We start from the raw sequence: 16,392 nt of genomic DNA, 5'->3' as shown, positions 1-16,392 counted from the left end.
TAATGTACAGTACATTAATAATGTTTAACAAGTAAACCTGAAATTAAGTGATTCAGATTCTATCATGTAACACTATCCAGGCTGGTGAGAGAAGCACTGGTTCTAAACGCTAACATTTTCACATCAAGGTACTGCTTGGGTCAGGTCAAAAGCTTATTAACAACTGTCTTGTGTGAAGGCTAGACAAATGTTAAATATGCTGACGTTTAGAAATAACCAAAAATGGCCCTATATAAAGGCAATGTTGTTATTGTTTTGAGTTGAAGGTGTAACACAGACATGCACAAATGACATTGCAGTACTTAAAAACAATGTGTGGCAATATTTTAGCAGTGTGTTGACAAAGTGGTAGTGAAACGAAAGTTAAATAAATCAGCTTAGATTGAAAGGCAAAGCAGTTTAAACATGTGACTAAAGAACACAGCATTTGCACAGCAGCACAATGTGCACTAGCTCTGACATAACAGTGGTATCTTGCATGGGATTCAACCACTTTAGCTGTGTTGTGAAATGTTCCAATTTCTATAAGCATGTGGAATTGACAGCATTAGAGACAAAAGCCCATTGTTTGTCCAGGTCCCATTTCATCTGTTTGTCTCAGCCTTGGTCTTTATTGCAGCAAGGTAGTTGGGTCTCCATGTGCAAACAGCAAAGTCATTCTTTTCAGAAACTGCCAATTGCTTGATTAGCTTTGTGATTACGACAGTCTACTGAGACGAGACAGGCAAACGTATATTGTGTGGCTCATGGTAGAATCTAACCAGGGGGGAAAGACCAAGGTTTAGTCTTTGGGTCTTTGATTAGAGCAATGCTCATACAAAGAAGAAAATTAGCTCTTGATGTTGCATTGACATATGGTGTGCTGTAACATACAGCACATGGTCTGCAATTGTCAAAGAAGGAAAAAACCGTTCCATCAGAAGGGATACTGCATTGTAACCCACACTGTAACTCCGCTGGCAGGCTAAAGTGCCGTTGATCTGTGAGGGACTTGTTTTGATAACTTTTTAATTTTTTTCGTGTTTTCTGATTGCTTTTGAAGCCTTTTTATATGGGCTTTCAGCTATTAAATTGCAGAGTACCATCTGCTATACTAACAGTCAACTTCACTGAGCAACCATAACTACAGTATAAAACACTTTACAATTGCAAAATACGTAGACAGAACAAAATAAACTATTAAAACGCTTTGACAAATGTATTGACTTGAGGTATTTCTCAATTGAACGATATTGTTTTTTATTCGATTGATCACCAGCACAAACTGTAAGAAACACAAGTCAAATGCTTAAAAAACCCTAAAAAAACATTATCAAGATTCCAAATGGATTCTTGTTACAGATAGCTCGGTGGGTGACGTCACCAGACCAGGAAATACACAAGCTCAGTATTGCGCGGTGAGACACAAATGCACTCTTTATTAAATAATTAAAATAAACACAATAAACCAACAAATATTGCGCTGGTCTAAATCCAGCACGAGTAGCAGTTGTTGTTGTAAGTTCCTCCTTCTCCGCTCTCTTTCGTTCTTTCTCCTCTTTTTCTTACCTCCCACAACGCTCAGCTGCTTATCTTTTTATACCTGTGACCATCCTCAAATTGGCAAACAATTAACCAGTTTGAAGACTGCCACATTCTGCATGTGTTTTTTCTTGTAGAGAAGGTGATTCAGTGCGTTTACATGAGCATAAGAATTCTGATAAATTTTTCGGAAAACTAATTCCAATATCAAAAGTCATGTAAACACAGTTTTCGGAAAATGTATTAAAATATTCCGAAAGTCCGTTTTTGGAAAACGGCACCTAGAAATTTCCGATTAAATTCCGAAAACTAATAACATGTATAAAGTGGGTTGTGAAAGTATTGACCCCCCCTTGGAATTTTCCCTATTTTGTTGCCTTACAACCTGGAATTAAAATGGATTTTTATTTGGATTTCATGTAATGGACATACACAAAATAGTCGAAATTGGTGAAGTGAAATGAAAAAAATAACTTGTTTCAAAAAATTCTAAAAAATAGATAAGGGAAAAGTGGTGCGTGCATATGTATTCACCCCCTTTGCTATTAAGCCTCTAAATAAGATCTGGTGCAACCAATTACCTTCAGAAGTCACATAATTAGTTAAATAAAGTCCACCTGTGTTCAATTCGATCTCAGTATATATACACCTGTTCTGAAAGGCCCCAGAGTCTGCAACACCACTAAGCAAGGGGCACCACCAAGCAAGCGGCACCATGAAGACCAAGGAGCTCTCCAAACGGGCCAGGGACAAAGTTGTGGAGAAGTACAGATCAGGGTTGGGTTATAAAAAAATATCCAATACTTTGAACATCCCACGGAGCACCATTAAAGCCATTATTAAAAAATGGAAAGAATATGGCACCACAACAAACCTGGCAAGAGAGGGCCGCCCACCAAAACTCACGGACCAGGCAAGGAGGGCATTAATCAGAGAGGCAACAAAGAGACGAAAGATAACCCAGAAGGAGCTGCAAAGCTCCACAGCGGAGACTGGAGTATCTGTCCATAGGACCACTAAGCCGTACACTCCACAGAGGTGGGCTTTACGGAAGAGTGGCCAGAAAAAAGCCATTGCTTAAAGAAAAAAATAAGCAAACACGTTTGGTGTTCGCCAAAAGGCATGTGGCAGACTCCCCAAACATATGGAAGAAGGTACTCTGGTCAGATGAGACTAAAATTGAGCTTTTTGGCCATCAAGGAAAACGCTATGTCTGGCGCAAACCCAACACCTCTCATCACCCCAAGAACACCATCCCCACAGTGAAGCATGGTGGTGGCAGCATCATGCTGTGGGGATGTTTTTCATCGGCAGGGACTGGGAAACTGGTCAGAATTGAATGAATGATGGATGGCGCTGAATACAGGGAAATTCTTGAGGGAAACCTGTTTCAGTCTTCCAGAGATTTGAGACTGGGACGGAGGTTCACCTTCCAGCAGGACAATGACCCTAAGAATACTGCTAAAGCAACACTCGAGTGGTTTAAGGGCAAGCATTTAAGTGTCTTGGAATGGCCTAGTCAAAGCCCAGACCTGAATCCAATTGCGAATCTGTGGTATGACTTAAAGATTGCTGTACACCAGCGGAACCCATCCAACTTGAAGGAGCTGGAGCAGTTTTGCCCTGAAGAATGGGCAAAAATCCCAGTGGCTAGATGTGCCAAGCTTATAGATACATACCCGAAGAGACTTGCAGCTGTAATTGCTGCAAAAGGTGGCTCTACAAAGTAGAGACTTTGGGGGGGTGCAGACTTATGCACGCTCAAGTTTTCTGTTTTTTTGTCTTATTTCTTGTTTGTTTCACAATAAAAAATATTTTGCATCTTCAAAGTGGTAGGCATGTTGTGTAAATCAAATAATACAAACCCCCAAAAAATCCATTTTAATTCCAGGTTGTAAGGCAACAAAATAGGTAAAATGCCAAGGGGGGTCAATACTTTCGCAAGCCACTGTATCATGTAAACACGCTTTTTGGAAAACTTACTGAAATAGCATACTGCACATGTGCACACGTTGACCCTTTTTTAGAAAACAGAGAAAATAATAATAATCTGTAGTCAGTCTGCATGCATTCATTTGGCCAGTTAGGGATACAAATAAACATATAGGCGGGCATACCCCTGAAATTCCAAAGAATTTGACATTCAGAATTCATGCCACTGAGAGACATATGAACATTAGCTTGAAAAAGCTTTCAGATTGTATTGAGAAGAAAACTATTATTACAGGTGGAGGTGCTGTGATGTATAATTTTATCATACAAGACTTAATGAGATGCTTTAGCAAGCTGTTCAGTTCACATATGGAGCAATTCTCCTCAGAAGATACTCCAGATTGTGCAAACATTTAGCACATTTATAGTTATGAACTTTCATAGTCTCTGATTTACTGACAGGGAAGAACATTTCTGAAACAATTGAAGGCAGTACTGGACACGGTTTTAAAAGGATTTGGAGACTTGTTAGGTCCTGCTAGCTCTTGTTTCAAAAGCAGATTAATACACTTGTCTTTCATTTTCACCCACTGAACAAGTCTGAAATCAAGCTATTGGTGCTATATTGGCTTAGAATGAAAAGGGTGTTATATGGCAAAAACAAACTGTTTTTTAATGTTTTTTCCTGTGAGAATTAAATTCTAGTAAAATAGTAAGCTGTCATAATGTATTCTTGTTCCATATTCTGCATCTGAATTTCTTTTAATAGTAGTTGCTAATGGGAATATATGAATGTTATACTGCCACATAATGGATATGGTTAACAAAGACAATGGAAATTTGCCAGCTAGGTTCACAAAAGAGTTTGACCAATTATAAATGGTTGTACATGTATAAGGTACACAGCCATAAATAGAAATTTGAGTGACAGTTTAGCGGTTTAAGTATCTATTTGCATTATTTTTCCAAGATGAAACGTTACTAACATTGCTCCAGTGGACCAGTTAATAGTTAACCAGATGGTGAAAATGAATGCTGTCATGTTGTTGAGGCTTACTTCTTGAAATTGTATCCTAACAATATAAATGATATGTGATGGACTGCATTTTCAAGATGAAGAAAACAGGATTGATCCTCCAGTATACAACATGTCCTCATTTTCAGCAAGTCCTGCCCCCGTTTATGAGTAACTGTCACAGCTGTTCTTCAGAAGACTGACATTGGATCTTTAGTGTCCACAGAGGAGACTAGGCTTTGGTTTTCTGAACGCTTCCAACATCCTAGTGCCCAATAACACTGTTCTAGGAATTAGTGAAAGGTGTTCATGTCTCACCAAGGTTTTACCTCTTACCTCTTCTTAACACTGACAGTATTATCACAAAACTTATTTTTCTTCTTGCTTGTAAAGTATTTTATCCTTTAGTTTGGAATATGCAGCTGTGCCAAAGACAACACTAAAAATGAAAAGCTGCTGCTGCTTCCTGTTACCTCATCACTCCATGAGGGCCATTCAGTTGATCTAAAACAGTGATGCATATAAAAAAAAACTGAATATTTTGATCCAACACTGTTTTAGATCAATTGAATAGAAACCTGTGTGTTTAAACTGACCCCAGTGGTCTAGGTGCAATCAGTCTGACCATGTGACCTACAACAAAGCTACCAGGATGCAGCAGTTTGTTTTTATTGTTATATTTGAAATATTTACATATCCTGAAAACAAGGGGAAAGATCATCAGCAGTCACAGTTAAAAGGGCATCAGTGATAATGTTAATAAAGCTAATGAGTAAAAAATTTAGTTTAAAGCATTGAGTAGCAAGTACTGTTTCATATGGAAAAGGGCCCCCATATGAGACATCTTGTGTCCAGGATGTCAGAGTGCTCTCTGCAGGATTGGAAATCTTCGTCTAGCTCTACTCTCAGTTCCTTGAAAGCCACCCCAGGGTCTGGAATCCAGCACTGAGCATCACAAGTGTGTTTTACTAAATCAGTTACCTAGTATCTACACAATATCGGCACCCTTGTAGCAAGTTTCCCATCTTTGCATTGTAGTTTTCCCAAGTGAGCCCACTTCACTAGATGAGATGCATTATAGCCCATACATTCAATTATCCTTACATTGTCTGATTTAACATTCAAATGAGAATTATTCTGCAATGTTTTACCATATGGGTACATGCAGGACACGGTTTTGGTTCTGCTTGTGGCAGCCCGGTTCTACATCTCTGACATGCACATATTGGTGTCTATGTAGCCATGCCTGGTGTCATGCCTGTCTAGCCCCCTTTTCAGAGAGAGTTTCTAGTAATGGTTCTGGACGGATAACTATTTAGTTCATTGTGGCAGAGCAGAGCTCTGCCCTGTATAGATTGGCAGGGATGGGGTTAAATTCCCCTACCTGCCTGGGTTTATTGTGTTCAGGTGGCTGGGGTTGATTGGAGTAATTAACAATCAATCAGCACCCAGCCACCTGACATAAAAAGAGGCCTCAGCTTCCCATTAGGGAGAGGAGGGAGCTGAGGAAGCAAGCAGATGGTTGTGCTTGCTGTTTTTGGTTTTGTGGTTTTGAATTTTCCAATCCAGTGAAGGCATCGCCCAGCCTGGAAACCTTTATTTTTAGTTTAGTTTTGCTTTTGTATTTTGTTATTTGTGTTTAAATAAATTAAATATCTGTCACCTCTATCCACTCGCCAGCCTGTCACATTCGTACATTTCAATTTGATCACAGAGGACTATTATGTTATGTTTTCCTTTCATCCAAAATATCTGAGTTGGCCAGAATTCACTATTTTTCATATCAAAGGGTTCCAAAGCATTCCCAAGCACCGTTTCCATCATCACTGGGTAACCCCCGGAGAAGTGAAGTTGGTTCGATCGAAGGACCAGTTACTTTGGCTGCATGAGCCTTCCATTCAAAAGGAACTAATACCTTATACAAGAGAGAAGAGGTTTGTGTGTCATGTGACAGTTTCATCAAAAGGGAAAGCAGTGCCTTAATTGCATAACGAGTGAAATTAATACACATTTATGCTATTTTTTCATTTGTACTCCTAAAAGCAATAGTTATTTCTTGAATAATGTGTTATATCATAACATTGAAGTGTAAATGACAAATATAATTTACATATATTGGTATAATCAACATCTTCTATCGTACAGAGCCTAGCACTATGCTTGGCTTCGTTGAAACATAATGAATCATCCTATGTAAATTTTATAGTGTTGTATTTGTTTTTGCTTAAGGGTATAAATCATAATCTAATGCTTAATCAGTTTTAATTGTGAAGTTTCTACGCTGTAGCCCCCTTCAGAATTGCAGATACAAATTAAAGTTAGAATTTTAAAAAGCCGAAAACTACATCTCATGATAGCAAATTAGATTTGAAAAACATTAAAAATAGATTTTTATCAGGTCAATACATCATAGAACGGAGAAAATACGATTTAAAAAATAAATAAATAAATAAATACATAGTTTGTTTACTCTTACTGTTAAAAATATTACGATCCTGGACAGTAAAATTACTTTTTTTATTCTTAATAAATATTATTCCTAATAATGGCAAAGATGAGAAAATAGACTATACAGTTAAATGCTGTGTTTTTTTTGTTTTGTTTTTACTCATGTCAGGTTTTACTTACAGGATGTGCAATACTAGCAGTATCTGTCATTTCTGTCACTGCTATAAAGATGAATTTTCCTTAGCCATTCCCGTATTCTCTAGGTACATAGAATGGAACATCCTACAGCTATCAAAGTTGACTGACTGTGAGAAGAGTCTTTTAATGTATGTCATTATAGCTTAGTTTTCCCATAAAGATGCAGAACGTTTTGTGTTCTCTGAAAAACCATTACAACAACAAAACATGTGTTATTTAAGCTGTTCCTATGCAATCCTATGAAACGATTGAAATTCATATGAACTTGTAGCCATTGTTTTAAAGTGTTAACAAAAAAAACACCTGCCTTTTCATTAATACACATATATACAGTACATTACTGTTATTTTAATAAACTCTCTCTATTTAACAGTATTATACCTACAGTACAAGAATTGCTTTCAAGCAGGATCTGGGTTAATAAACTGACTTATTCATTTGTTGTATACTCTTTGATATTCAATAAATGTAACTTATTTTATTAAACACAAGAACTCTCTACTGAGATATGCTTAAAGGATTAACTGATGTCCAGTCCAGTTATGATGGAACACACAGCAAATTTGTTATCTGTCTATTAAATTCACCTTGGATAAGTTGCAGGTTTTTATTATTTTGTATTATTATTAACTACCCACTCGATATATCGCTGGTGTCGGGACCCAATATAAATCTGCTCATATCGGGGGCTGTGATATAGTGAGAGACCTATAGAAAAACAAATAGGCTAACAACTACTGGACAACCACTCCCTCATTTTATCGGGGATGTCAGGGTCCAGTATAAATCCTCTACGCGGTCTGTTTTTTCTCATTTTTCTTCTAAAAAGCAGCACACCATTTTAAATCATACAGCAGAGGGTAATTGCTTCTCATCAACTTCAGTCTCCAAATAATTTCATGAGTCTTCCTCTCCTTTCTCAAATGCACATACACGCTGCATTGAAAGATTCCATTCCCAATATAGGAGGCTTGTTACTAGGGAGCTGATGTCACTGCCTTGTGACTTTTGCTAGTGCTTTGCTGCCACACCTCACCTAAAATTTGTGTTATTGTGCAATGCATGTGTATATGATAACAGTATGATGTTAATGCTTTGTTTTTAATTGTTTTGTATATTATTGTTTATGATGTACAGTACGAAATAAAATGAACAGTAATTCTAAGTGTCTATGTATATTGCAGCTAAGGCATATGCATTTAGTTAGTAAAAATGGGGAGCCAACTCCAGGACCGCGATATATAGAAAAGCACGATTGACAGTGTTAAAGGTAGAGGAGAGGTCAAGGAGAGTTAGAATGGAGGAGAGGGAAGCAGCATGAGCAGAAAGGAGATAATTAGTTACAGAGAGGAGGGCAGTTTCTGTGGAATGCGCAGGATGTAACCCAGATTGAAGCTGATCAAGCAGAGATGTTTGGTGAGGAAGGAAGCCAGATGACACAGCACAGCTCTCTCAAGGGTTTTAGAAAGGAACAGGAGGAGAGAGACATGGTGATAGTTCTTGGCAGAAGAAGGGTCAAGAGAAGGTTTATTATGATTGGGGTGATATGAGTAATTTTGAAGACAGGGAAAAGAACCAGAGCAGAGAAGTGTTAATGAGGAGATAAAAGTAAGAAGAGCAGGGGTAATATATTTGAAGAAATGAGAAGGAAACGGATCCAGAGCACAAGTAGTTGACTTGGAGTTTAGGATTAAGGAGCAAAGGTCAGAATCAGATATTGGCATGGAAGTTGAAAGTGAGGGAGGGGAAGGCAGGGTGAGGAGGTGATAGGTGAAGATGGATTGGAGAATAGCTTTTGCATATCATCTTCCTTTGAGGCAAAATCATCACGTGTAAAGGAGGAGGATTGGGGAGAGGGTGGGGTTTAAGGAGAGAGGGGGAGAGGGAGAGGGTGGGGTTTAAGGAGGGAGGAAAATGTGCTGAAAAGTCTGCATGGGTTAGAAGAAGAAGTATGAATATATGGGAGAGGTGAGGGTTGATGAAAAGGAGAGGGAACGGTAATGATCTAGATTGGAGGGGAATTTGAATTTCTTTCATCTCCTCTGAGCAGCTTGTAAAGTAGGGCTGGGTAGGGGCAAAAACAAACGGGGCGGGAGACGACAACACAGGACAGAACAGAGACAACAGGACAGAAGAAATGAAGAGATGTTGTGAGAGAGGAAGAAAGAATCCTGGTAGCTGAGTCAGCTGAAAGCAGGGATATTGATTCATTAGGAGGAAGAAGGGAGAGAGCAGAGGAAGTAAAAGTTGTTGAGGAAAGAAAGTTGAGATTGAGGTGAAAAGAAAGAAGAGGTAGAACTGACAGGACATAGATGCCATAAATCCGCAAATAACTCATACTATGCCCTACAATTCAGATTAACATTTACATGGACTTCTTATTCACATAAGAAGTACACGCTACACATTGCAGTTACCATGTAAGAGCAGGAACTGTTGGTAGTTATGACCCAGTTATTACCTTGTTATTACATTATTATGTATGCTACATAATCTGAAGTACTTCTAAATTAATAGATTTATTCATATATGTAATGCATATTTATTCATCTACCTATTTATTCATTCATTTAATTAATTGTCATATGGGAAGGTCGTTTGATGGACCAGATTCATTTTTGGCACAAATTGATGTTATTATGAATACATGCTGTGTGAAAAGGGTGCTCTTAAAAGCCAACAGTGTAATAAAATCATAAACTATGACAGTCTCTTCACTTACAAAAGCATGAACACAGTAATCAGGTTCTTGGAAGTGCAGTAGCTTATCTAACAACGGTCTTAATTTCGTACGACAATTACAGACTCAGTGCGCAAGGTGCAATCGGGAATGCACGTCATTGTTTTTTTTTCCTGTTTAGACACATGTTAAATTTAAATGCGTTATCGGATCCAGTGTGCAATGGTCTTTAGCCCATGACATGATCACTGTACTGAGGTAGCCATTATGTCTCCAACATATCTACTATTTGTATTTTAAGACTTTACTTGTGAACATAGAAGGGTATACTTTTATATACCTACCACTAAACCGGATGTCTATGGCAAACTACCTAATCAAGAGTAAGGATTTCCCTCAAAAATACTTCCTTCATAACGTAGTTATTAGATATCTTGGTTTGCTTGAATGGGGTAATAAGTACCATTTTAAAATGAGTTTCTATCTCATCGGAATGCAAAGAAGCAGCCGTGGCAATTTGGAGCTGCATACACCTACTCCCAATCAGTCTGTGGAGGAATCTCCTGGCACAGTCACCTTGCTTATTAAGAAAGTCTTCTTCCTCAGTCGAATTGGCTTATATAGGTTAAACGCTGCCTTCACTCAGAATTGGGAAAAATTTACCAAAAATTGCTTTTCTATTGACAGACATTGCAACCACACACCCAGACAAAAAGTCCATCATTATGTACGTCACATCGCTCTTTCAAGTCCTGCCCCAGCAAGTAACCATTGAAGCCATCCGAGAAGTAGAGACTCTACCCCGGAACACGAAGCTCACTCAGGAGGAACATTTTCAGATCCAGCATCAGCAACGATATTCTCAGCAGGTGAGACCTATAACTAATACCCAACAGTAGCATCAAATGGCTGTAAAGGTTTGTTGCTGCTTATGCAAAAATATTGTTTTGGGGCTGGCTGTCTTTGCAAAGTGAAAAAGCCATTAGATTTACAATCCATGTTATTTCTGTAAAGGACTGCTTAGTGCATTTTATTCTCATAAATATGTACTGTATAAACTAAGAATAAAGGAATCAATATTAATGTATTCTGTTGAGTGTCAGCAGATAACCCAACTTCAGTACAGTCAATGACAATTCAATAATAATATCTCCCAGTTCTCACAACAAGGTCATACTGACTCTACCTACAGTATTACCAGTTCACTGTTAGTCTGAAGTTGTTGTTTTTTTCTATTTGGAATCACCAATTATTTTTCTTATTTTCTCCGTAATTTGGTAAGCCCAATTATTGTTTATTTCAACCCGGCTCACTGCTGCCACCCCCACCCCCCCCGCTGACTCAGGAGGGACGAAGACGGACACGTGTGTCCTCCGAAACGTGTGCCGTCAGCCGCCCGCTTCTTTTCACTCCGTAGGCCTCCAAAGCAGTAACCTCAGAGCTACAGTGTCGGAGGACTGTGCAGCTCTAGGCAACTTACAGGCAGGCCCGCAGGCACCCAGCCAGTCTATAGGGGCCGCTGGTGTGCGGTGAGCCGAGGAAACAGCCTGGACTTGACCTGGCGACCTCCAGGCTGTAGGGCGCAGTCCACGCAGAGTGCCTTTACTGGATGTGCCACTCAGGAGTCCCTGAAGTTGTTTTAAATGAGAAAATAAAAAGAAAGTATAGTACTCCAAGGTGTAGCCTTCAAGGCGTTTGCAAATTCACTTAGCTCCAGGCAATCATTTTTTTGTTGTTTTTAATGCAAGCTGTGTGTGTATGTGTGTTGCATTCCTTCATTTTCTAATTTTAGATCACCTCTCTGTTCTTCTTGCCACCTGTATCAGTGTTCTGTCTGCTTTTTTCTTCTTCTCATCTCTCCTTCGTAGATCACAGTCAGTGTTGCACAGGGCAGTGTGCGCACCCCCTCTCCTTCTCTTAAACCACGCTACAAAAGCTATGCCTACACACAAGCTGCTTATGTCATGTCATCTGACCAAGAGAGGAAGTGTTTTTCTCCCCAGGTCTGTCTGTACTATTGCTATAATATATTTGATTTATTTTTGCTTACCATTTCTGTGTGTGTACATGTTTGCTTCAACTAATAGTTCATGTTCTGGCTGTACAAAGTATAAAACTGGTAAGAAACTATACAGGACAAGAATTTAAGCACACCTTCCTGCCATTAACAGAAGGATTGCATTTGAATTATGGCAGTGCTATCCTTATAGAAGCTTTTAAAAAGTAGCCAATTAAAAAAAAAAAATCCTTGGGTAAGTTTGGGCAATTTTATGCTGTTTCAGTTGTTTTATTCCTCTCTGAATAACTGTCTTTGCCTTTGCAATTGCTTCATAATTAGGCACTACATGGATGGAGTATGTATAATAATAAATGTAGACATCTTTATTGTGATACTGGATTCTCAAAGTTCTTTAAATCATTTTCTTTTTGCATAAAGGAAAACTTAAGCCAATAAAGTTTCCAAAGAAATAAACATCTCATTTCATAAGTGTGAAGTTGTTTCTAACTAGTTTTATGGCTGGTTCCACAGACCCTGATTAGCACTACTGTATTCTTGGACTTCCATTCCTAAATGTATATTCGGTAGTCCAAGATTATTTATAATCAAGGTATGTGAAACCAACCATTAGAGTTTTATTATTAATATTTATATTTATTGATAATGGTTTGCAGTAAAAATAAATAAATAAAGGATTAAGAATCTAGCCCAGAATGTTCAAATTACACAAACTGCACATCCAATAAAGTGATCAGCTTACTTTTTTTGCTTAGTAGCTGAGTGTTGGAGAGTTAGAACAGAAAAGACGGACCTCCAATTAAGTAGTGCAGATAAAAACAAGGAAGCTCCTCTCTCTGCCTCACCACTAGCTCATGACTCCTATCAGTATCCTTCAGTAAATCACCAAGTCGTGATTTATTTTTGACTTTACAGTGCCATGGGTAAATAAGTGCCCACCTTTTTTGGAACTTTCTCCGAAGCTAATTTTTATTCTATCTGTGTGTGTTTTTTTTTTTTAAATCAGCCTGTACTGTTCAAACTCCATGTACCTATTGTCTGTAGTATGTTTCTTTATACTGTATAACTTGATCTTTCTACAAAAGGAAACTGAAAATAAACTGTCTATTATTAGGGTGATACTAGATGTTTTGTCTCTGAACAGTTCTTATAAATTATTAGTGTTAAAATCCAGATGTATTACTGTATCTCTAAAAAAAAAAAAAATAAAAAACATGTAACAAAATAGGCAACCTTTGATATGATTTAATATCATTTGACCCGCTCTCATAGAGCAAAGACGTGCATGTTGACATGCACATGCTTGTAAATTTATTTTAAAACAGTTTCAGTTTTGAGACGTACAGTACTATCTGGTAATATAACACATTTAAATGTGTGGCTTGTCTTTCCCTGCTTGTTGGTCACTGCTTTCTGACAGAAAGCACACAAGTCTGAGATTATTTTATGCTGTTACATAAGACTAGCCTGATAAAAATTCTGGAGCAATTACAGCAGGTGCAAGTGCCATGAAGCTCACACATATCTGAGCGTTAAGCTGTTGCAGTTCGAAATTCCTGTTGCTGTAAATGTATGTGAGTCAGATGAGAGCTTATGGAATACAATTGAGAGTAAAAGTAATAGCTTAAGTAGCAAAAGATATTCAGCTAATTGGGCTATAATAATGGCAAGTACAATCATTAGCTGCTCTGCCAAAAAGAACTAGAGGCCAGAATACCTTTACTAAGTTAAGTTTTGATTTATTTATTTATTAATTAATGTATTGTTATTTTTGGTTTTATGGTGGCATTAATATTACCACCTCTATCTGTCTGCCTGCTGTGAGAATTATTAGATATCTTATCCGTAGTAGTAAAGGTGTCCCTAATGGTATTGATTAGTTAGTGTAGTGAAATACTGATCATCTTGTAATTGTTAATCGCCACTTGATTTCCTGTTTGGCTGCAGCCTCAAACCCAGGAAGGCAGGGTTGTTGGCAGCCCGCTGATGGAAGCTGAAGTTCACCTGGACAGCTACCAGAGTGCATTGGAAGAGGTGCTAACATGGCTGCTGTCAGCTGAGGATGCTTTGCACACACATGGAGATGTCTCTAGCGATGTGGAAGAGGTCAAGGAGCAGTTTCACACCCATGAGGTAGGCTCTGATACAGTTCAGAGGTAATGAACGATACTGTACTTAGCTGGTATGGCTGACAATGATTAGTTTTGTTATTTATTTGTTGATGAATAAAATGACAGCAATATATAGTACAGGTCTAAAAGCAGCATGGCTTAGATACAAAATAAACGGTCTGCTGTCAACATTTCAGGTCAAAAGTTATATTTAGCTGGCTTTTTCTACCGAACAAGGTATTATTCACCCTAAATCTCCCTCAGTTGAAATTAAAGAACTTGATTAACCTAGCAGTTTTAACCTCTTCCAAACAGTTATTATTATTAAATTGAAACTAGGTGATTTTTAAGTAATTAAGGACCTGGTTGGAGCAAGGTCCTGAATTGAAATGAACTGAAAGAGCCAAGTGAGTATCTGCAAAGAGTTCCAGTCTGTATGGTGTGATCTGCAAGCAGGTCCGTGATCATGAAGATTATTTTATGAGAATAATTTTGCGTTTGAGCACCATTCATCATCATCATCATAATCTGTAACATTTTATCTATAGTTATTCAAAACATGTCTTAAATGACAGAGTTTGTATAGGAATGTGTCTGAGTGACTTTACAACCCCCCTTTATCTTTCTTATTTTCAGCAAGTTTAACAAAGAATCTTTCACATCACTCTCCTGAAAAACAAATCCTTCCTTTAACATGGATTTTAACAGTTAGGGGACCTCTGCTGTGTAATCTCTTCCTTGGAACTACTTTTGATCTCAGAAAAGCAACCCAGAACCAAAGTATTCCCTTCTGATACTCCTATCCGTTTTCGAAAGGGATGGGTTAGCTGTGCTCTTCTGTTCCACTTTTGTTGCCCTGCTGATTAAACAGTATCAACATTGTACGAATGCAGTGAATGGCAATCACGTGTTGATCGTGGATTATTTAGTTAGTGTAGAAGGCTTGTAGATATGAGATTTTTCTTTTAAGTGACTTCAGGGTAAATACCTTAAGACCTGTAGTTGTGGAGGGGGGTCACAGAAGGAGCCTCAAAACAAGGTGGATCAAGTGCTAAGGCATCACAGTTATACAGTCAAAGTTTGTATATATTTTTTTTTTTAGTGTCGGTCGAAAATAAATTAAGTTAAAACATGTTAACAACACAGTTAGTCAGTGACATGGTTCATGTTCTCTTTTATTAGATACAAGTTGTAGTTAGTAAGTTAAAAAGCACATGAGTGGCATAAGGGTTTTATTGGCATTCAGTGTGTTTTTTTGTGTTTTTTTTACAATTTCTTCTAGCCATATTTTTCTAAATTGGCAACATCTGCTACTCATTGGTCTGTTACTGTTCTAACTTGAGCCTCATTAGATGTTATTTCCTCCCAAGTATTTGGAAGTTGGACAAAACCCACTGCTTTTAATTGTTAAATGCCAATGGCGTACAAGCTTAACCCTTGTGGAGGCCACTTCTTTTTAACATCGTCAGCAGCCTCAAAGGGGCTGAGTGACAGTTCACATGGAATCAGGCACGGCTGTGTGTGAAGCTACGGGTTTTGGCAGATTTCAGATACCACAGTACAGGCAGTTCAGAGGTGAAAGAGGAGAAATAATAGTTTGGCAGTACTAGTACACATTGTGGCCTTTTCTTCATTAAGGCCAAGGGCTTCTGTCAAAACCAATGAGGATCACATTTGGTTCACAGCCTACTGAATGGACAGCCTTACTTACCTAAAACAGTACTTTACATAGCAGACATTGCATTACTGGGATGTCTATGATGTTTAACCTTAGAATGTGGCTTGTGTTTAAAACAGCAGCTTCTAATCTTTACCATCTTGATATGCCTTTGGTCTGTCTCATTGCCTGTGCATTTCTAAATTGCATGTTTTGAATACCGTTGAACACGTCGATGTTAACAGCACTTTTGCAAAAATTTATGATAGGAATCACTTTGCCTTGTTTTTTATTTTTTATTTTATGTTTATTTGTTGTCAGAATAATTTAAGTATTGCGATTAACTTTTGTAAGTATAATAAAAGTGTAGTTATTTTGTTTTGATGCGTTGTGCTGTCCTATTGAAGTTGAAATATACAATACACAATAAACAACATAGCTAGTTAAAAATCATTATGTTTGTAAGTAGGCCATGGTTCCATTCCATTATATTTGGAGTAAACAGTGTTTCATCTTCGCCCAACATAATGTCTACTACAATGATTCAGTCTTTCCATGTTGCTCCAGGGTGATTTTAATGAGAAAGCCATGCACTACTGTTGCTTTTCCAAACTGAAAAACATGCATTTTATTATAGTTATATTTTATTATATTTCACTTTGAATATTACTGTAAGACTATTATGCTTAGAAAAATACAATATTTAGAAATGTAAAAAAAAAATAAAAATACTGGTATATATTAGGGCTGTCAGTTATTCGCAGTTAGTGTTTGTCTTTATTATTTCTTGACGTTTCCTTTTTTTTTTAAACT

General features: G+C 37.8%; 1 protein-coding gene across 1 annotated transcript in view; it reads left to right on the top strand.

Annotated features, from left to right (window-relative positions):
* Window positions 1-16,392, top strand: part of LOC121327512 (dystrophin-like) — a 319,147-nt gene that overhangs the window by 185,281 nt on the left and 117,474 nt on the right. The window contains exons 8-10 of the mRNA XM_041271582.1: window positions 10,482-10,663; window positions 11,663-11,797; window positions 13,759-13,944. Of these exons, the coding sequence (XP_041127516.1) occupies window positions 10,482-10,663; window positions 11,663-11,797; window positions 13,759-13,944 (503 nt within the window). The remainder of the gene's footprint in view (window positions 1-10,481; window positions 10,664-11,662; window positions 11,798-13,758; window positions 13,945-16,392) is intronic.

Source organism: Polyodon spathula, chromosome 15 (assembly GCF_017654505.1).
Source record: "Polyodon spathula isolate WHYD16114869_AA chromosome 15, ASM1765450v1, whole genome shotgun sequence".
Lineage (NCBI taxonomy): Eukaryota > Metazoa > Chordata > Actinopteri > Acipenseriformes > Polyodontidae > Polyodon > Polyodon spathula.
The sequence above is the reverse complement of the archived record's forward strand: the minus strand, read 5'-3'. Positions and strand labels throughout refer to the sequence as shown.